General features: G+C 45.5%; 1 protein-coding gene, 1 long non-coding RNA gene and 1 pseudogene across 2 annotated transcripts; 2 read left to right on the top strand and 1 right to left on the bottom strand.

Moving 5' to 3' along the window:
* Positions 1 to 459: 459 nt before the first annotated feature.
* On the bottom strand, positions 460 to 3,357 carry LOC147983277 (disease resistance protein Pik-2-like). The gene has a single exon (XM_087539476.1). The coding sequence runs from the start codon at positions 3,251 to 3,253 to the stop codon at positions 629 to 631; it is 2,625 nt and encodes an 874-aa protein (XP_087395602.1). The 5' UTR covers positions 3,254 to 3,357; the 3' UTR covers positions 460 to 628.
* A 1,409-nt stretch (positions 3,358 to 4,766) lies between these two features.
* On the top strand, positions 4,767 to 5,868 carry LOC147983276 (L-lactate dehydrogenase B pseudogene; annotated as a pseudogene).
* A 300-nt stretch (positions 5,869 to 6,168) lies between these two features.
* LOC147983275 (uncharacterized) lies at positions 6,169 to 8,871 on the top strand. The gene is made up of 3 exons (XR_015614952.1): positions 6,169 to 6,745; positions 7,765 to 7,848; positions 8,041 to 8,871. It is a non-coding gene; the product is annotated as an uncharacterized LOC147983275 (long non-coding RNA).
* The last annotated feature ends 14,471 nt before the right edge of the window (positions 8,872 to 23,342 follow it).

The raw sequence follows: 23,342 nt of genomic DNA, 5'->3' as shown, positions 1-23,342 counted from the left end.
ATCTGTTGGAAATGCTCCACGCGCTAAATTGATGTTTTTTTCAGTGCGGGCTACTTTTAGCGCCTCTGTTGAAGATGCTCTTAGCTCTTTCGTTAGCACAATCCTCTTCAATACATAGAGCTTTCAGTTACATTAATTACTACTTAGTTTAGTGTGCAAATACCTACAAACTACGCAAGTATCTGTAAGATATATGGGTCGGATAATACTACTTTTCTGCGGGGTGTACATAAATCTTAAAATTTTTCCTTGAAGCATGTGATGTTATAGGCATCCGAAAATGCCAGTAGAAGCATGCCAAACCCTAGGCATAGAAAAAACAAATAATTATTTTTTTATTCAAAATCATTGATGTAAGCACATGCACCTATGCAGTGTTCAGTCAAAAGCAGTATATAAAGTATAGAGTCCACATATATTTACTGAGATAATATAATTTGTTTTCAACAACCAACAACATAAATTATTATCATGCATCACTCAATCGGATCATACGTATATACATACATATATATCACACAATCACACACACACACACACGCGACAAATTAAACAGCAAATCGTGACCCAGCACGGTGACTCACCACAAACTTAGTATGCAGCACCCTCACACGGACACTCCAGCTAGCTAGTGCTGGTTGATAACGGCAACCGGAATTGATACGGTAGTATGCCTTGCAGTTTTTGGGACCTCAGTGATCAATTCGTTCCCAACGGGGGCGGTAGAGGACATGTAGCGGATGCGATACCTTGGATCACTTGTAGATTCTGCAGTGTCTTGCACCCAGTCCATGAGTCTCGTTGTGTTGAAGTCGCCTCTAAGCTCAATCGCCTTCAGATTGGGAATGTAGTTGATCCCAACGATGAGGTCCTCCCCATCACGTACCCTGCTGCTGCTGCCTATGGCCCACACAATCTTCTCGAGCGCAGGAGCTGCGTCGGCGGCGAGGAAGGTGACGGTGGTGATGGGGCCACCCTCGAGGACGAGGATCTTGAGAGCTTTGAACTGGACAACCCTGAAGACGAGTTGTTGCTCGGTGAATGCGGCGCCGTTGAGCTTGAGGCAACGCAGGCTTAGGACACTGGCAAGCCTCCTCAGAGCATCTTCTCCACTCAGCTCAGTGTGACGTAGAGTGACATTGGCTAGCTTCTGGGCCTTGGTGATCCATGAAGGCAGGCCGCTGATCTTTCCCTTGATATCTAGGTTCTCGAGGATGAAGCTGGGCCTGGGGGCGGCGCCCATCATCATCTCTTGCGTGGAGGAAGACGAAACCTCGTCGAGAGTCCATCCCTGGGTGGTGACGAAAACTGACAATGAGCGCAGGCATCCAGACAGCGCATGCAGCACTCGACCCAGATGTGCGGTACTGTCAGCATTGCCATGGATGACCACACCGAGCTTCCTCAACTGGCGCAGCTTCGCAACTCCTCGTAGCTCGGTTCCGTACTTGGAGACTTGGACGTGGGATAGTGTCTCCATGCACCTCATCGACCCGATCTTGCGAGGCATTTGCACGGCGATGAGCGACGCCTTCTCGCCTGGCGTGAGGTACCGACCGGTGAGGAAGTGCTTTAGCTTTGGCAGGTTGATCTTCTTCGTGTCATGAGGTCGTATGCTTGTTCCCCTGATGTCCAGGGTCTCCAGCAATGTGAGCTTGTTGATATGACAGGTAGGCAGGTGGGAGACGTCTGTGTTCCGAAGGCTCAGATACTTGAGCCATAGCACATCGCCAAAACTCTTGAGGTGGCGCTTCTTCAGGCCTTTGCAGCCTCCCAAATCCAGCACATTCAGCCGGTATAGCTCAGGGAGTTTCTTGAGGAAATCCACCAGCGCGTCCATGGGATGATCCTCCTCCGGCGAAGCGCTGTCGCTGCAATGGTTATTGCAACAGGGAGGGATGATTTTCCTCCAATGATCCGCCGCTCGTCGTTGCACTTGCTGCGGCGGTTGAAGCCGTTGAACTATCCCTCGGATCTTGAGCTGGCGTTCGAGGTGAGCTGGCAACGAGACCTCGAAGTTCTCGCTTCCAGTGATGCCGAGAATGAAATCGCGGACTGGCTTCTCCATTACACAGCTCTTGACCGTGCCGGCATCGCTGAAGCGAGCAGGACGGATGAAGCCTCGAAATGCAAGCTCAGTGAAGTAGCACTCGCCTTCTTCTTCTGGAGTCGTCCCTCCTCCTCCTGCTCCTCCTCCTCCTCCTGGTTCTTTACCTACGAGCCCTTCGGCGACCCATCGCCTGACCATGCTTGTCCTGCTGATCTCCGTCTCATGGAGGAAAGCAGTTAGATACTGCAGGCAACTCTTCTGGCTCATGGACAGCATGCTGTAGCAGAAGATCATCACTTCCTTCTTGGGATCTTGGGCTCGTCCCTCTAATTTCTCCTTGAGCTTCTCCAGCTCTTGATTTGTGGCATAAGGGTAAGCAAAAAGAGCACAGAGGAACATCTTCTTCGTGCATCTGAATGCTGCTGCATCGTCGACGCCGTCATCCCGAGAACATTTCTTCAGGATGGTGTGCATCGTGGCAGCTTCAGATTGTACGAGAGGAGGAAGCCGACCGACGATCTCTCTGCTGAAAGATATATATCTCAATACAACAGATGGGAGAGCAGCAGGAAGCAGGCCACCCACAGCAGTCGCTCGGCGGAGAGCTGAACGAAGCCGGGCCTGATGCTTGGCCCTCCACCATGCTTTGCTGCCGACGACATCTTGTTGCAGTTCCAGATCCAGTGCGCGTACAAAGGCCTTCCTCTTCTCCTCTTGTTGGCCAGCAGGCGTCATTGGCGCCAGCTTGACGTCCGGACCGGCCGGGACAGTGACGCCGTAGCGCAACCGCCTCTCGCCGACATCGCGCACGCGGGCCTTGAGCTCAGTGATTTGCTTGCCGAGGTTGTGGAGCCGACGAAACTTCTTGGGGTGGAGGAGGAGTAGGTGCGCGATGGCGGCAAGGGCGCCCAGGGATCCACAACAAGCAGCTTCATTCGGGACCATGTCATGGATGTAGCGCTGGACGCAGTCCTCGGCGACGTAGGCGATCTCGCGCACCTGCTTCATCCATGCGCGGACCTGGTCGTCGTGCTGGCCCTCCGTCTTGGTCAGGTGCAGCAGGAACCCATTCATGCTGTTCATCTCATCCTTGATGAACTGCATGTCGCCGGGGACGCCGCCGATCAGTTGTGCCTCGTCGGTGATCGCCTTGGCCAGGACGCCCAGCAGCCCGTCAATGGCGCCTTGGGTTAGGGCGGCCATCGTCGAGGATCTCTGATGAGCCTGCCTGATTTTAACTCAGTTCATCTTCAATTATATTGTAGCTAGCTTGCTAGGTGGATCGAGAGGGAGGCGCCTTGCTCTTTTGCATGCGAATTGAGGTGTGTTGTCATGGCCGGGCGAGGCAGCATTTATAGTGGTTGTTAGTTGTTACACTACTATTGCTGTAGTGTATACACCACACCATACCACGCGCACAGAGGAAGCAAAGGAGGAAAACCCAGCCGGAGGGCAAAGAGTCGAATATTATACCTTATACTTTTCCAATTGGCAAGCAAGCAATAGCGAATTGATTCTTTATGATTGCCCCACATAGTGATAACCTTTCGTCAATCTTATTTTTTCATTTTTGTCTAACTCGATCTTAGTACATATCCATATCCAACTAGACAAGAACATGAATGAGTTGGAGGACAATTGAGATTTAAAAAGACACGCACTAGCTAGCTCTAATTAAATACCATGCATGGGTTTGGAGATCAATTTAGCAATGTGAAATATTGTTTTGTTTACACACATATGGGCTAGCATTGGACTAGGTTGCCTATTTTATGACCACGGCAGGATGAACCTTCTTTTGAGGGATGGTGGAGCAAGAATCTACAGCAGGGTGCTCTCTTTGGCTGCGATTATCATGTACACCGTGTGAGAACATTTGGAACGACAGGAAAGGGAGGATTTTCGAGCATAAATCATTTCTTACTTGGCGTGTGCTTGGGCTAATCGAGAAGCATTAACGTACGCATCAAGGGCGCAGTCTCGTGCAGTCCACGTGTGCAGGAGGTATTCGCGATGTACTGTGTCGATTTCGTCTCGCCCTCCTTCCTTCCCCTCGATGGCCGCCTCCTCCTTTTCCCCTTTCGCTCCCCCCTCCTCATCTATCCCGTCAACACAGCTGTGCCTCCATGGCGGCGATCGGGACGAGGCAGGCGCGGCGGCTGCGGGCGGAAGCAGCAGGGGTTGAAGGAGGCGCGGGGAGGGGCGGATGTGGGCGGGGTCGGCGGTTGAGGGCGAGCGCGGGGCAGGCAGAGGAGGGGATGAGAAGGGGACGCCTGGGGGGCTCGGCTCCACCTCTCCCATCCTTTCTCTCCGGACGCACCCAACCTCTGCCACAAATCTCTCTCTCTCGTTTGGGGACTAGGGTTGCCGTCAGTTCATGCAGCCGTCCTCATGCCTTGGTGTGTGGCGCCGGGCCTCCCCACGCCGGCTAGCACTCCTCCACCAATCTCTGCCCCTGAGATCCACTGCCCCCATCCCCGCCCCGAGCTCCGCCGCCTCCACCATTGGCTCCTCACTGTAGTGCCAGCAGTGGCACACCGCGGCGGCGGCAACTCTCGAGAAGGGCGAGGCGTCGGATGGGGCCGGGGCAGTGGCGGGGTTCACTGTCGTGATGAAGTTCGGCGGGTCGTCGCTGGCGTCGGCCGCATGGATCCGGGAGGTGACCGATCTCATCCTCAGCTTCCCCGAGGAGACGCCCATCGTCGTCCTCTCCGCCATGGGGAAGGCCACCAACAACCTCCTCCTGGTACTACTATTACCATTTTCGCTCGTGGAAAATTTGTATTTTTTTGGTGGCTCCGTTCCGTGCTGAGTTCGCTTGGGTGTGGACTGTGTAGGCTGGGGAGAAGGCGGTGAGCTGCGGCACCCCGAAGGCATCCGAAATCGATGAGCTCGCTGTCATGAAGGAGCTTCATCTTATGTGTGTGCTACTTCTATAAATTTGTCATGCCTTGTTGCTCGAATGCTGGTTTGGAGTGTGCAAATCCCAAACCGTTCGTTGGTGTGTCTGCTTAGACCATTATGAGCCGAGATTGGACAGCTCTATTGTTTCAGGTATGCCACTGTTGCTTTTCTCTTGTTAGTTCAAAGTCTATTTGTTCTGTAAAAAATATCCCCCCAAGTAGAGATCCACCCAATGTCCTGCTGAACTGATAAGCAATTGCAGTTCATCAGCAATTGCATAAAGTAACTGAATCTTTCTTTTGAATGTGCCTGGTATGTGTATTATCAAATTAAACTAGACTTTTTATTTGGCCTGACCTGCAACTAATTTTCTCCTTCAGTGTTCCTCTTCCTGTTTGTGTTCTTGCACACAATCTCTATGTACATCTTCATGTTTATCTGATTATCCCCTCGACCTGCAGCACACCGCCGCCTTCCTCCCACGCGTCTGCATCGTCTCCAGCACCAACGCCGCCGTCACCAAGAACTACGACCTCGTCATCGTCACGGCCGGGGCTAGGCAAATCCCAGGTGAGAACAGGCTCAACCTGCTGCAAACGAACGTTCCCCTGTATTGCAAGATCGTGTCGTCTGTGGCCAAGCACTCCCCAGAGGCGCTGCTTCTCGTAGTCTCCAACCCCGTCGACATGCTCACCTACGTCGCCTGGAGGCTCTCCGGCTTCCCGGCCAGCCGTGTCATCGGCTGCGGCACCAACCTTGACTCCTACCGCTTCAGGTTCCTCATCGCCAAGCACCTCGACGTCAATGCGCATGACGTACAGATAAATAACTCACTGAATCCTGAATCCATCTCCACCACGCGACAGTGGCGCCGTGGGAGCATGTACCTGTCGTTGACTGGTCTAACCATGTGACAGTGTCGTCAGTGTCCATTAGTAGCTCAGTGTCGACATTCAGTAGTACGTACGGCCAGGCTTGTTGATTACTTTCGGATCATGTGTTTGGTAGATTGAAACCTATACTTACATTGTTCATATGTTTAATTAACTATGGGATGGCTGGGTAAGTGCGGTAGTTGGAAATTTTTGTGACATTTGACACTAGGTAACAACTTTACTAAACGTGGGTTCAGTTCAGTATCGGTTGATGTTTGCTTTCTAGAATTACTAAACATGAATTTTTTTGACGTGGAATCTTTAGTGTTGTTTTTTCGCCGAACAAGCTACACTTTCTTAGTTTGTTTAGTGGGAGGATAATTACTCCGAGATCATGTATTTGGTGATCGATAGCTACTCTGTTCATATTGACATTTGAAACTAAATAACAGATTTACTAAATAGAACCTCTGTTCAGCATGGGTACCATTGTATCTACAAAAGTAAACAAAAGAACCGTATGGCAACATTTTTCATCAGTTTACTTAAGATAGCACTAAATTGATTTACAGGTAACATTAAGTATCAAAGATGACCTACAGGTGAAATCTACTTAAGAACACCACACAAATTTTTTGTTGGAAATGGTCCGTAACTGAAAACATAACAAAAAAATACCAATTTCTAATCTAATTCCTATAGATCAGAAATTGCTATTTTTTATGTTTTGTTTTGGGTGACCAAACCAAATACCATGTGGTCTTGTGGTATTCTGTAAGTTCAATCTTGTTTTGAACACAACGCTCGTGCCCTCTTCATTTCCCGTCCTGATCTGCACCTTCTCCAAGGACAAGGTGACTGGGAAGTCAGGGGCTACATATCCATGCTCTCCTTGATTTTCTCTCCAAAATCTGAGGTATTTCTTTTACAAAATCCCATATATGCTAAATTCTAATGCTTCTAAACATTTCTTGGGTCTTATGTGCCTATTAGCTTTTACTGGAAACCTTTGATGTGCTTGTGCTTTACCCGTGTGAAGTTCAGCGCTATGTCTGCCATTATGTGTTGTGTAATGGTCTGGTGGTCAGGAGTCATGTATGATATAGTTATCATTTCTATGCTTAAAGCTGGCCATTTTGTAGGAATATGCCTGGGTTTTTGTCAAATGCAAGCTGCACTTTATATTTTCTCAAATGGATTTTCTTATCAAATAATTGTCTCTTACGTGGATATACTTTGTGTTAAACCCAAGAAATAAAAGGTGAATTATCCATGAATATAATCTGGTATTACTTGGAAAATTTTGTGTTTCATGGTATCCTAAAATACGGTCTACTTTTTAGAGTTTATTCCCATTTACTTGTGTTCTTCCAAAAATAATAGTATATTAGTTGTTTATTAGACTTCCTTCTGGTTGTTGAAATTTAAATGTTTGTTGTGGAATAGGACATTTGAGTACAGTAGCCGTTAGCCTGAAAATAATATAGTGAGCCATAGAGAAGATCGTTGCTCTAATTGACTGGTATTTATCGCGCTGATCTCTTTCTCTCGCACCTACAATTGTAAAAATGCCCCTGCTGAATATCTTGAACGATCCTAGAACCTTCTCACTTACAGGTCTAGTGGATCCTTGCAAACTTCTTTCCAACATTGAAGCACAAATTGCAAAAGCAAACGACGAATCCATAACAAAGAAAGATATCATGAAGAGAGTAAACAAATGGCTATTGGCCTGTGATAAAGAGACTTGGCTTGAGGAATATAATCAATCATGTTTATTTTCATGAAAATATGCTAGCACATGGTCCACCAGTTTAATATGATTTCCGCATTTTTCTTCTCTATATTGGCATGCTTGTACTGAATATTCAATTTGGCTGCCAAGCTATGATTTAGGTAATGCCCTCTTTAATGTTTGCATATGCCCTACTGCAGGATGATAACAGGTACAGGCAGGGGTGCCCATTTGAATCTCAAGCGTGTAGAGCAAGCAGGGGTACTTTGTTCAAAAGATTCCAAGTGAGTCTTCGTTTCTTCATTTGCACACTGTAGTGATTTCCGTATAATAATTTTTAAGTAGCTATGCTCCATCATTCATAAGCTCAATATACTTCCTACTTTCAAAAAGATCCACTGTGATCTTTGTTTCTTCGGTTGGTCACTCAGTCGCTCATTTGGTACGTAATATGATCAGAAGCTACATTTGTACAGCTATGATTGACAACTTGATAGACAAGACATTTGCCTGGGAGGATGAAAGCAATACGCCATCATGCAGTAAGTCGCTGAGTTAGCTCACCATGATTATCAGAAAACAAGCACACTAGATCCGATGCACTGAATTTTCATGCGAAGGTTCATATGGTTGCCATTTTGGAAGAGCAAAAACTAAGGAGAGTACAGAAAGAGGAAGATAAGAGACGATATCGGGTATAAATTCCACATCCTCAAGTACTACACTCACAACAAAAGTCATCAGTCTTCTTCACTGACTCTTACCAGAGGACCAGAAGAACCTGCACAATCTATTGCATAAAGAGAATGAGATGATCTTTGGGTCCAAGTCTGTTCCGAGGAAGACACACAGTTTTAACAGGAGGACCAGTGGCCATAATCATGACTTCGATGCCCTGCCGGGTGTCGGCTGACAGTGCCACAGCCGAGCTTTTGACACCATGCTCGTACTCTGGATGGTGCAACAATTACTTCAAGGAGAACCCGAGGATGACGGTGGCCCCACTCAACTTCTCGACGGCTTCCAAGGATGACATGTTATCCTTTGCCTCCATTAGCGGCTTGGAGCCTGATTCTCCATTGGTTTTGCACTGAGTATGATATTGCCCAACATTTTGTCATCCTCTTGTTCTTTTGTTAACGTATTTTTTTTCTGTTTTTCTGCAAACAAAAACCTATTTTTCTGTTATTCAGTCATAAGGCAGTGGTGGGGTGGCGGGCTGCACCTGTGCCCATGTTGTCACTGACAATCCACTGGGTCGTTGCTGACTGGGGAGTTGCCGCACGGGAACTACGTGTTAGATTACCACTGTGTGCCGTATGATGCTTTACTTTTGAAACTTCTCATCAGTTCCTTTTGAATTACTATTGTCTTTTGTTATCACTGATCTTAGTGTCCATACTATCACTGTTAGGATCTATGTTGTCACTGTTTATATTGCTTCAGTCAGCAACTTGCACCTGTGATACTTTTATATTACTATCTTGTGCTCTCATGCAAATATAGTATGCAACACTAACAAAGCTTGTATCCAGAAGACTAACACAAAGAATAAAAAAGACGGTGTAAGGGGCGCATCCAATCTGGTACCACCCTAATTTCCTCTCAGGCGGCGCACCAAGGGTGCGCCCCAACCACTAGTGAATGAAAAAGGTGGGGCTGCGCATAGCTGTATGTGGCACCCCAGAGGTGGAGCCTTTTTTTAAGTTTGTTCTCGTGTGTGTGTGTTTACTTTCTTGTGTAACCCTATCAAATTATATGTAAAGACTTGCTTGCCTCCTCCTTAGATGACATAGCAGTGCTCCTGCTTCTTTAAAAAAATAAAAAAGGAGTCGGACGTTTAATTTGTGCCCACAATGGCACGCATGCATACGTCAGAGCTAGATTCTAGGAGTAATACTTGCTACACTGTGCACGTCAATGAAAGCATATGTATACTATAGCGGAACCTCAAAGACTCGAATATTTCCTCTTTTCTTCCCAAGGAGCAGGGAACTGGAATATTTCACCACCTTCTTCTTTAATACAAAGACCGCTTTATTAGGCTGTAAAGCTACTACGGATCGAACAAGCAATCCCCTATTCCTTGTATGTCCGACCTAGTATAAAGACAGCTCTGTTACAGAACAAGCAACCTCCTGTTCCTCACAACGGCCAACACGTCTAGAATCAAGCGAACTGGAAGATATACTCTTCTTGTCTATTTGGGCTCTATAGGAAATAAAAAGGTGGTATAGTTGCTGAGTAAACTGGCAGTTTATCGATTAACTTAATCTAGGAAATAATCATGAACATGGCATTGACATAATTTACGACATATTGATTACGACCTAGATAAGCACGTACTACGCAAACAGTAGACACATCTACACATAATGCTAGTACGGCTAACACAGAAATAAACATGAGCGGGATAAATGATTTATACCCTCCAGTAGGCCAGGCGGAAGCTGCCGCGGCAGCGGTCTCAGCAACAGCGTCCTCGACGGCCTATTGTCGGCGGCTCTGTCGACGTCGATGAATATGGTGACGATGAAGACGATGCAGCAGACGTGGGCGAACGGCGGCGAGTAGTCACGTATGTGACGCTCCCCACCTAATCACCCCTCTCCCATACAGGATCCAAAGAGGTAGGACTTTGGAGGCCTGCTCTCTCGTTGATTGTGTACACGGCGTACGGGATGGGATCACCGGCGGCAGCAGCAGCAATGGAACGACGGGTGTGTGGAGGTAGATGTGATATGTTTCACGTGACGGCTAGGGTTGGCAGATGCCTCACATACATAAGCGCAGCCGCGTGGAGAGACGTGGCATGGACCCACGTCCGAGTCGATAATTGTCCATGATCTGACGCCTCGGATCATCGACCGCATAGGTGTGAGTTTGGCTCGGCTCATTCCCGCAACCCACAACGCATCATGACGAGGCGTGGTGTGGCGAGGTGGGCGGCGGCTGAGGAGCGCGCGGGAACCACTTCTCTTTTTAGGCTCCAATAGCATGTGGAAGGGAATCCCTTATAAGAAGGTCCAACTTCTTCTCTAACTAGTAGTATGGGACTAAACTTCCCACCACATCCATTGTCATTTAACTCACATGGGCCCTTAGAGATTTTTCTGAAATTGTTAGATGGGCCCTAGGCCCACCCTAATATTTCAACAATCCGCGCCAGATCTCGAGGGCCCATATTGTCCTTTGCTACAAACACTGTTTTGATATACCAGTATTTCAGTGGTTGTTAAGGTTGAGCTCCACTAGCGCAAGTAGCCAGCTACACTCATTCTCAACTAAACAATGGACTATACCTCGACTTTTCAGTTTGGCGCAAGTTCACTACATGTCTTACTAGTACTAAACTGCTGAAGGCTGACTCCTCGGGTGGAGCATATTAGTCACACTCCTGGCCTATTCATGAGCTTATTAGAGATCACACCAATCTCAAAGACTGTGACTGGTAGTCGGACTCATATAGGTGTGTTCCTCCAAAGATCGCTATGTACGATAGCATCTTGCTTATATAAGCTTAGGAACACATTAAGACATTAGTCAACCTACCATACGATTTCCGAGAGCATTGCATCTCTAACAGAGTGGGTTAGTGAAGCCACTCTCCTCAGTTCACCACTGGCTTGTTTTTTCAGGTCCTACTTCACAGGATCTCCGATCACATAGGTTGGGTTACCACCACGGCAACTCACGTGGGTCTCGTACACATCTCCCTCGATGCATTATCTATCACAACACGTGATAGCCCTATAGTAAAGGGATCTACCAGATTCTTAGCCGTTTGGGTATAATCCAATGCTATCACTTTGGAGTTTCATAACTTTCTCACAGCTTTTAATCTTATTCTTATGTGTTTGTTGGACTTCATGTTGTCCTTTCAACTCTTTACTTTGAGAATAATGGTTTGATTATCACATTTCATAAGATGACCAGAATCGGCTTCTCAACCAATGGCAAGTCCAGGCAAAAATCTCGAAGCCATTCTGCTTCGACACCAGACGTGTCTAGTGTTGTTAATTCTTGCTCCATTGTCGATCTCGTTAAGATCATTTGCTTGGAAGACTTTTAGGAAACAACACAACCTCCAAGAGTAAACATATACCTAGTAGTGGCCTTCATCTCATCACCATCAGAGATCCAATTCACATCACTATACCCTTTAAGTATCGATGGGTATCCGGTATAGTGAAGTGCATAGTTCATAGTCTCTTTCGGTCACTTATCATCGTCCGCACCTAAATCGACGGATCTATGCCCATTGTTGCCGTATGATTCTATGCACCTGGCCCCAACATTTGTCGTGTTTTGGTGGGATTCAACGGTGACCTAACCGTGTAGCCACCTCAATTGATCCGTGTCGCATTGCGTTATGTCCTCCTCATCTCAGCACTCACATCTGACCTGTTGGTCGACCACCGGCACAATTACATCTGCCCGTCAGCCAGTCTCAGCCCTCGCCAACAACTCATCTGCAAGCCTCTATTGGTCATCAAGTTTGATCACTACTAGCGGCAGGTGTTGTGCCTTGTATACAAGTGTGGAAATGATGAAGTGTGTGCAATTTTCTATAGTTGTTTTTCGATTCATCGCTATTTATAGCTCATTGTCTACTTAAATTTGTATGTAGGTGGGATGCAAGTTTTGGTATTAGGAAGAAAATACAATGATCTACTGATTGGTAGAAATCTGCTAGATGTTGGTGCACTACTTCCTGTGATGAGACTACATATGATGTAATGTCCAAGCTTGAGGAAGCAAAGAAGAAAGAAGTCTGCAAGCTCAATAAGCCTAACATAAAAAAACCCAACAATGTAAGCAATGATGAGATGGAGAATGTATTGGTCGGACTAGCGAGAGCACTTAAGGAAGTAGTGTTTCTATTGAGATCTGTATTTTTTCTTGTAGCTTTCTTTCGATTACTTCTCTTACCGAAGAACTAGTGTAGTATGTTATCAAGATGTCATTTAATGAAATAACTGAGTAGTGAAGTTTAACTCTATGGCCCAAAAATAAATGAATTAATGTTTAACAAATGTAGGGGATCAGTTAGTAACCACACTTTTTTAGAGGAGCAAATATAAGGAGTTCAATGATTAATACCTTTGCTACTCTAAATTTTACAAGATCGGTTCGACATGCGCTCTTAACCCGGGTAGAAAGTTTTCAATGTTATGGAGCATTTCAATGGCGAATGTCCACATCACTACTCATGGGGTAACATTTTAAGGGTTGATATACACCATATGAGTTTTCTAAGTGCTGAGGGACTGGAAGACCTTGGTAATCCCCAATTAGCTCTCATTTAACAACCTGCGGGTTTGGATCTTAAACTGCGTTTCAAGTGTATACATGGTTACCCAATTCCTCCTAGTCCTACAAAATTATCAAACACTACCATGTGATGGCTACCAGATTTCCTAGCATGGGAAATGGATTACCTAATGCCTAGCAATTCAAATGATACAAACATATACATTTCCCTGACCATGTATATTGCAATAATAGAGATGAACTATTTGTAGGCTTCAAGTAGTCGTCTCTCTCTTGAAGTACAAGGACATTACCCATAAATTGAACTTATCATTCAGCAACAAGCATTTACCCATTGACATGGTTTTAGTTGTATGTATCTTTAGATGCAAAAATCAAAGTAGATTTCCTACAACTATCTATGAAAAGAACGTTTAACGCAAGAGCCAAAACTTTCAATAAAAATAGCTTTGAAATATTTGGCCAAACTTGGCAAAAGGTCGTGTCGATGAGTTCATATTAATTATGAAGAGGGCAGTGGTAACATGCATTGGTAGCAAGTTAGACATCCACCAATCATATCTACTTTGAGGTGACTATGCATATCACGAACAAGGACAACAAATGCTCACTTGCTTACCCCAGGGCGTTCTTTTATTGAAGGAGGGGGCCGCGGCCCTGGGCACCGGCAAGAAAAGGGGCCCCACCCAGGTACTGAGCACGAAGAACCCTTTCCTCAACCATCAGTCTGCCATTAGAGCTCCAGTATCGGTTCTCTTCTCCGCGTCCCTAGACACTGGAAGGATAAAGTTGACTTGTTTTTCCTCTGCCATCTATGCCTTAGGTGTTTTACCGCAACATGTTGTTAAGTGCTGGTTTGGGAGACTAGGTTGGGCTAGGGATCACAATGGGTTCAGTATGAATTATATCATCGTTAGAAACACAAGATTTAGTGTTTTTCTTCTGGTGTCTTTCAATATTTTTTAAAGTTTGGATACATATTATTTCAAATTGATGGTTGATTGTTCTGTCAGCTTTATTTATATAATTTTTCTATATCATGCTCTGGTCTTAATTTGTTCATATCGGTTGATTGTGTTTTTATCTAGTAAGTGATTATAAATTTTGTGCCACGTAGTTTTATCTTTATGCCATCGGTTTCACCATAGAAAAAAAGAAGACTTCCTCTACCTATGCACGTGATTGTAGTTTTTGCAATTAGATGGTAAAGTGATATTGGCTTGATGTCATGCACGATCACCACATTGCTGGTTGCGTGCGACGGGCGCTAGATTTCCAGCGTGCCCTGGTTGGAGACATCACCACCTGCCCCACTTGGAAATGTCAAAAGGCGAGTCACTGATAGAGGGCTCCACCACAGCCACCATTTAGATGACACCATTTCAGAATTTTTGAGAAGGCATGTCTTTAATTACCTTTGTGTTTCAATTATCGTTAGCAGCATTGTGAGGCCCCAAATTGTAATTTCGCCCCAGGCCCCTAAATTCTCGGGACCGGGCCTGGCTTACTTGGGTTTAGTTTATAAGTTTGTGAACATGCTAAATTTATCAAAAAATTATTTACGTCTTTTTGCAATGATTTAAGTAATTTTCATTTTCCTAAGGCCTTTGTGTTTCCTAACTCCCAATGCGTCAACATATAACTAATTTTAGTGGATTTTCTCTGTATTCGGAAATTGTAAAATATTGTGTCAATATAACTACTTGTGACATGTTTGTGTTAGATATAACCTCTTGAAAGGAGTTGAAATTTTGGTCCCACCGCCAATTTCTAAGTTTCAAGCCTGGACAGGATTGTCAAATGAGTCATATGCTTGCTGTTCTATCTTCTATGACTTAAACTTCTTTTACTGTGATAAAACAGAGGGATGCCATTACTAATTGATGAGTTGTTCAAGCCAATTATACAACAAATTTGAGTGAAGCCGCTAAATATGTCATTCTCAAATGACATTGCACATTTTCACAAATTTTCTATGAGGGTATTAAGATTCAGGAGGAGGAGGAGTAAAACAGAGTACAAAGCTATCTCATTAGAAAAGCATTGTTCTGAGCTGAAGATCATATACAACGATCTCTTACAACCAACAAAGATTTGGGATACTTGTTTAGTTTGGTTGCCAAATTAGATAGACAATCTAAATCGTATAAGAGCAGATACATAGTGCACACTGTAGAAGGTTTTGCGACTCCTAGTTAGTTTACAATGTGCGTTTTTGTTTCTGGTATTTCTCTTGTGCAGTACCTGTCACGTGACACGTGCTTTGTAGAACAAACGCTGTTAATGGAATAACGTTGCACTGTGTAAAGTTCAATTTTGTACAATAGAATAGCACATGCAAGAATAAACCAGATGTACAGGGAAAAACAGCATAGTTCTACATTTAGTACAATGGAATAGCACGTGCAAAGAATAAACATGTGTCCTGCAACTATGTACGAGAATTCCCTCCTTGATAAAAGAGAGTTGCCTGACGCTTTTCTAGACCCTGTGCAAGCTGGAGCTATGTGCGCCGGGCTATCCTTTTTTATAAAAAGAGATGTCTGAATTTCCAAAATTAGTTTTCTGCAATCAAAATTCCTGTCCTCCAATCCCCGCTTGTATTTCATTTCTCAGCATAGCACAGAAGAGAAAAGGTGTTCGTTTTTTTTTTTGAAACTGAGGCAAAAGATTTGCCTCATATATTAAATAAGAAGAGAAGAGTTTGTTACAACACACACCCAGAATACGGATACAGCAGTACATAATACTAGAGAAATGTTCTCGTGTTCAAGTAAAAATCAGCACAATTTTCCGACAGTCCAGTTTTATTCTGTAATGTTACTCTTGAAAAAGTCAAGGGTACCTATCTAAAAACTAAATCTTCACACTGGATGTGGCGAGGACTTAGGGCTCAATACTGCTGGGTTAACTGGGCATGCAAAAGTCAACCTGTTCTGGAATGAGACAAACCAGGTAGCTAGAATGATATCCCAAATTTGTAAACATATTTGAGCAGTCACTAATATCTGGGTACTGGATGTTAGAATTAACCCGAGGCGCTTCGTCGATCTACCGAGAACCAAGTAATCACACAAGCACGACACCAAGATTTGTTAACGAGGTTCACCGATATGGCTACATTCCCGAGGCCTGACTACGGACGCTCCTCCTCGTGACACCGTCACAATACCGCACCCCGGCGGCCCGGGCGCCGGCACACGCCGCCGGCTCCCCCGCGTGCCTGTGATATTATGTTGGCATAGGTTACATCGTGTGTCATCCCCGCTATATAAGAGAGGCCTAGGATACTAGTGTCCTACTAGGACACGACTCCATATCCTATCTAAACACAATACAACTACAAGTCCAACTGTAATCTACCTTGTACACTATATTCGACACAACTCTAACAAACTCCACCTTGGTGAATATTCTCCACCACCTTGAATTCGTCCGTGCATCGAACCTTCATGTACATTGGACTTGAGATACGCCATGAGCACCGCTGCTACTCCCAGACTCCATATGACTCCACCTGCAACTGTAGTCCCTTCTCGTCTTCTTCACAGTCAACACTCGAGCAAAATTAAATTCCTCATTACTCTACCTTGTGCTTCCAACTTCCGGAGTATCCGTTCAACGACATCACACACCGACCACTGTCTGCGTGAAAAAAATGAACAACTCACATATTGGACGCCACATATAAGAATTACCTGAACTCAACGTCACCGCTCTTTCTTGACTGCTTGTCTGAAACTTGAAGGAATTTCACCGTCGCCTTGTGTCACTTTGAGTCAAATTCACAGTTGTCTCACCCTTTTCCCCGGATAGTCTCTGACATGTCCCACAACTATAGCACTCCACCTCCTTCTGTACTTGTCACCCGCACTTTGCCATGAGCACCGAACACCACAGAATATACGGCCATGTACTCTCTCTGTTTTTGACAATTTCAGACTTTCCGTCACTTTCACAGATTCTTCATGGTTAACTCCTGTCCATCTTCTGGCACCGATAGACCCGGTCACCAACTTGAATCCGTTACTCGTCAACACTGCTTCAGCACCCCTGCATAATTTGTCTGACCACATGTCTGACCACCAGTGGCTTGGCCTGTCGCTGTGTCCCGTGCTTACCGCACGCCTTGGCGCTATCACCGCGTCGAGTCTCTGCTGTCCTGGTCGAGTCTCCCGGGTAGCTAGCCCCCACTATCTCAACTCCCACTGCAGACCATCAATCATCACCGACCGATGCCGAGTATCACGCCTCCATCAGACCACTGGTACCCAGTCTAAAACCACGTGTCTCTCGCTATCCCGCTGAAATAGGCTTCGACTCTCTGTTAACTTACGCCGTAGCCCCTCCATCAGCACAGAGTGTAGTCATCCGTCAGACTCCAGCTCCACCTTCAACATGACTCCATGGTGGTTGTACGTGCCACCCTGCGCCCCGTCAACTTCAAGCTCTCTCATGTGCACCGTCTTGAATCAACCCTGCGCCATAGTCTATCGAAGCCGCACAAGCCCTCAGGCCCGCACCACGTGTTTCCACGCCCCAGAAGTCGGCCACCATCAGCATCACGCTCATATTACGTCGTCGCTGAAATCACCTCCGTCTTCTGCTTTGACCGACATCCCCGTCGATCCGTCAGACAGTCCAGTCCGACCCAGCCGTGTATGTTCGACTGCAACCATGCTCCATCCTGCATCGTGTCCGCCTCTACACATCTCCGTGCATTGCCTTGACGCCCTGTGTATGCATGATCCTTGTCACGACGCACTCCAGACTCCTCCGAGCCTTATACACAGGTCGCCAGCCTCGGTTTCAATTTGACTGCCCGGTGAACAACATCGCTGCCACGCCACCATCTTTGACCAGTTTACCAAGCAAAGAACCCAAAAGAAGTCCCTGGTAGTCTTGTCTACGTGTAGGTGTAGCAAAGTACTCCAATTAACTCAACTCCACGACCTAACACCCGTGACTCACCTGACTATTTTCTTGTTCTTTCTTTAATGCAGATCAACCTAGTAGTATAGCCAGCATCTTTCATGTTCAATACGCTGTGCAAATCCTCGAAACCGATCCTTTTTTCAAACAAATCTTGTTCCAACACGGCTCACCGGACACTTCTGCGGCCTCCATGCATGACCACGCGCTCCTGCACGCTGATGTGCACGTCAACGGAGCTAGCCTGCCACGGGCCTTGTTCCACCTGTGCACACCTGCCACGCACGCCAGCCTCACCAGGCTTTGGCCCAGCTGCTCGCCAACCGGTCGCTCGTTGCCTCTGTCTGCAACCCTGCTCGTACAAGCCGTCGCCTTACCCATCGATCTGTCGCCCCACACGCGTTGCACGTACGTGCCGCTGCTACTTCCGATCGATCTGGCCGCTGCTCGATGCCTTGTTACAGCTGCTGCTTCGTAGCAGTCCCGTGCACCACCGCTTGACACTGGACCACCTTCCGAGCTCTTTCCGTGTTACGTGCCGCCGCTCCCATCGGATCCATCCGATCTGCTCTTGATCGCTTTGCACGCGACAATCTCCGATTACTGCCCGAAGTCTCGCACGCACGCCGTGCTCATCTGCAGCCGGTCTCCATCGCTCTTCTCTAGATCAACAACCGGATCTCAAATCAACCTTGCTCATCATACCACTTGTTAGAATTAACCCGAGGCGCTTCGTCGATCTACCGAGGACCAAGCAATCATACAAGCACGACACCGAGATTTGTTAACGAGGTTCACCGATATGGCTACATCCCCGAGGCTTGACTACGGGCGCTCCTCCCCGTGACACCGTCACAATACCGCACCCCGGCGGCCCGGTCGCCGGCACACGCCGCCGGTTCCCCCGCGTGCCTGTGCTATTATGTTGGCATAGGTTACATCGTGTGTCACCCCCGCTATATAAGAGAGGCCTAGGATACTAGTGTCCTACTAGGACACGACTCCATATCCTATCTAAACACAATACAACTACAAGTCCAACTGTAACCTACCTTGTACACTATGTTCGACACAACTCTTAACACTGGAGAGCTCTGCCAGTTCCGGTTGTGCAAGCTAATATAAAGCAGAACCACGTTCAACCAGTCACCCCCGTACTAGTGTGCTTTCCAGTGACTCCCGATCCTACAACTACCTCATGTACAAGCACGTAGTGCCTGCAAGATTTCTCCCATCCAAATAAATTACTTAAACATAACCTGGGAATGGATCCAGACTAGACGACAACTATAGGTGTTTTGCCTTCACCTCGTTTCGGCTCTGGAGACCCAACATATAGGCCTAGCTATGCGACGCCCCGCAGTTTTCTTGAACTAAAAATTAACCGATGAGATATCCTGAAGCACTACGTGTCTACCTACCCTCTGGGAATTACACAGGAGCACCTAGGTGCTCCCCCCACCCACATGACTACCGTTGCTATGCGTGTAGATTCGGATCGATAGTGTTTAATGCGATGTATTTAGAGGTTGTTTGGACTGTGACTATATTTGTCTTATGTTGCCACATCATTTTTGCCACACTTGCCTAACTTGAACTGCTCAAATTGTTAGCCACAATTTGGTTTGCCTAAGAAAACCTTGTCATATTTTTTGGTCTATGACATGTGGGGTTCACTGCTCGTAAAAAAATCTTGCCTTAGTTGTGGCTAGAACCAAACACCCACCTAACTTGATCAAACTTGCTTAAAATGATATGTGGCAAAATGTGGCAATATATGGCTCGAAACCAAACAGACCCTTAGTTTTTTATCGCCGGAGTACTGGTTCTAAAACATCTCGTATATGCATGCCCCTTGTACGAGCTGGACCCACCGCATTAACTACCCGTTCGGTGTTAATATTTGCAGCCGCCTTGCACTGTTTCTTTGCTCTCCTTGATGTAGTCGTTCCCATCGTTATCTCCTCCCCACACTCACCCCACACCACCGCGAGTTACTAGCCCCGTCCCACACCACAATCCCTCTGCTTTCCTCCGTCCCAGCGAGCAACGGCCATGCTCCGGCCTGCGCCGCCGTGCCCCTTCTCGACCCACGGGGCCAACCGCAGCTCCCCCTGCCTCCTGTACGGCCTGGCACCGCCTCCAATGCCACCCATGCGTCGCCGGTGCTTGGGACGAAGCTCTGCTGCCACATCGCCCCCATCCATCGACGGATCCGACCTCCCACGCCACCTCGCACACAGCCGTTGATGAATCCAGGTACTGTGGAAGCATGACAGCGACTTTCATGGGCTGAGACTTTGGGGATGAAGGCCGGCGACCAGGCAAGCACCAATCCGGCAAGCTCTTCACCGAGTCATTTTGTTTCCTCGTTTTTTCTCTCTGAAATATTTCTTTCCTTGTTTTTTCTCTCTGAAAACTGTATTTCTTTCCTCGATTTTTCTCTCGAGGCTTCCTGGAATTCTTTTTAGGAGATAAGATTGTTGCGGCGAGCTCTTCTCCAGGTCATTTTATTTCCTCATTTTTTCTCTCTAAAAAGTTTCCTGGAATTAATGAGTTGGCTGTAGGTCTTTCAAGTAGTTATATTGCTCGATTAATGAGTTGTTGATGGATATGTAATTATAGTTACTTTTTGTTGCACCACAGAATAATTTCATCAAGTATTATCACTGTCAAAGTTGTAAATTTGTTGATGGATCTACCGTGCTCGAATGTATTTGCAGACAAACTATGTTGTCTGAAATCAGTGTGTCAAGATTCACTGTCAAGTTAATTTTTGTGAATCATGTATGTGCAGTATTTTTTTTGTGCATGGATGGGTGTGATGAAGGGTTGTTTTCAGCTAATGAAGATAAGGCAGTGAATTTTTTTGCCAGCTCCGACTTAGCTGTTCTTGCATGTAGTTGTCAGTGCCAATTTGCAGTGTTAATTCCGGACAGTGGCTAATTAACTACCCAGGAAGCATGATCACTGATATAAGCTTCTTTTTCGCTCACTTGTTCACTGAACCTATGTTGTCAGTAGTTGGTAATGTATTGTTAGTTTTAGGATCAAGGCATAGCTAATTTTCAAATGTGTTGCTGACGCGGTGTACTGTCAAGTCTATATTATTGGCCCATGTAATCCTTGGTTTACAGAAGTGTGTTGTAGATGAAATACACTGTCAGTGCTAAACACTATTGTTTCCAAATTTTAATCTTTATGCCTGCACCAATCTCTCCACATTTTCACACGGAAGTATAGTACAGTGCAATATTCAATGGCATGGCATTGATTGATTGTAACCAGGTCATCTAAAAACACTTCCTGCAGTCTCTGCTTCAGTGCACAGGTCAATAAATCCATGGGCCCGCTTTCAGGTATTACCTTGTTGTATATCCAATGTATCTATCTCGCGAAAAATGACTCTATCATTTGATGGCTCGATTTGGGGAGAGTAACGGCCGGGTAAGATTTCAGTGGGTGGAGCACCTATGTGCTACAAATCCGCGTCCCCTACCATATGCTCTACCTTCTCAATAAGGTATTCTTAACAGACATAGGAAGCCACTCACCAACCAACTTTACTCCGCATGACTATCCCGGTTAAAAAATAGGTCAAGTAGTGTTAACCAGTTTACTCAATCCATGTTTGTTACTTTTTGAACATGCTAAGAGTTGGTCGAAATATTAAAAGATCATGGTATGGAGTAAAGATGGTACAAAACATTTTGTTTCTAGATTCTTTGTGCATCATGCTTTACGGCGTACTCCCTCTGTCCCAGAAGGCAAGACATTTTTTGGTGTTAGGTCTTATAATTTGAAACATATGGAGTACTTTATTATCGGATATTGTTGCTTTATTGGAAAGATTCTATGGTATAAAATAAACTGCTAAACCTTCAAGCCTAGCCAAGTTGTGGATATGAGTGATTTGCATGTTTTCCTCTGAACTGTTAGAAGGATGGCATTACTACTTTATTAATCGGGGATACGAAATATGAGACTAAACGGAATGATGAAGGTAGACTAGGAAATAACACATGACAAACCAATATTTCACAAACTATGTAATACAATGCTACACCAACCCACTTGCCAAGAAACATCCTATGCAAACGTTTAAAAACCCCTTCAGCTGACACAATTTTGAACCGTCATCTTGCGAAGGAGTGCCATAGGTTAGGGGTCCATCACACATGATGTAGGATTAACCTCATGTCATCAAAAGGAAATCAAAAACATATGGGAAATGATCATTGTCAACGCAAATAGGGATGAAGTACGATATAATAATTTGCAATGCTTCAAATAGTTCGTTCACTTTCATTTTGTGTTTCAAATAGTTCACTTAACTTCCAAACTATTGGAATGTCAAGACTTAGCCCAGTTGTACTTCTGAACAATTTGTAGAATATCCTCTGTCTTGAACCTTCCTAACTAGTGAGAAAGCAGAAGCTTAGTTAATTTATCAATTAGAGATCAGCCTGAATGGAACTGAGCAGGTCAATACGGTACTCTAAAATGAGGCAGCATTCTTAATCATGTACTCTCTAAGAGGCTATCCTGATAAGGACGTGTTAATGAAATTCAACCGTGGTGTATATAGCCTTTCTTTGACACAGAGATTAGATGACCCAACTGAAGGAAATATGCCCTAGAGGCAATAATAAAGTTGTTATTTATATTTCCTTATATCATGATAAATGTTTATTATTCATGCTGGAATTGTATTAACCGGAAACTTAGTACATGTGTGAATACATAGACAAACAGAATGTCACTAGTATGCTTCTACTTGACTAGCTCGTTGAATCAATGATGGTTATGTTTCCTAACCATAGACATGAGTTGTCATTTGATTAATGGGATCACATCATTAGAGAATGATGTGATTGACTTGACCCATCCATTAACTTAGCACGATGATCGTTTAGTTTGTTGCTATTGCTTTCTCCATAACTTATACATGTTCCTATGACTATTGTCGGAGAGGTATCTCTGGGACCTCTCGGTAATGTACATCAATATAAGCCTTGCAAGCAATGTGACTAATGAGTTAGTTGCGGGATGATGCATTACGGAATGAGTAACGAGACTTGCCGGTAACGAGATTGAGCTAGATATTGAGATACCAATGATCGAATCTCGGGCAAGTAACATACCGATGACAAAGGGAACAACGTATATCGTTATGCGGTTTGGCCGATAAAGATCTTCATAGAATATGTGGGAGCCAATATGAACATTCAGGTTCCGCTATTGGTTATTGACCGGAGACATGTCTCGGTCATGCCTACATAGCTCTCGAACCCGTAGGGTCCGCACGCTTAACGTTCGGTGACGATCGGTATTATGAGTTTACGTGTTTTGATGTACGGAAGGTAGTTCGGAGTCCCGGATTTGATCACAGACATGAGGAGGAGTCTCGAAATAGTCGAGACGTAAAGATCGATATATTGAAAGCCTATGTTTGGACATCAGAATGGTTCCGGATGAGTTCGGCCATTTTTGGGAGTACCGAGAGGTTACCGGAACCCCCAGAGAGTATATGGACCTTATTGGGTCTGAATAGAATAGAGGAGAGAAAGGG

The sequence above is a fragment of the Triticum urartu genome, chromosome 2A, assembly GCF_056163025.1.
Source record: "Triticum urartu cultivar PI428250 chromosome 2A, HENAU_Tu73, whole genome shotgun sequence".
Classification (NCBI taxonomy): domain Eukaryota; kingdom Viridiplantae; phylum Streptophyta; class Magnoliopsida; order Poales; family Poaceae; genus Triticum; species Triticum urartu.
Note: the sequence above shows the minus strand (reverse complement) of the source record. Positions and strands in the feature narration are given on the sequence as shown.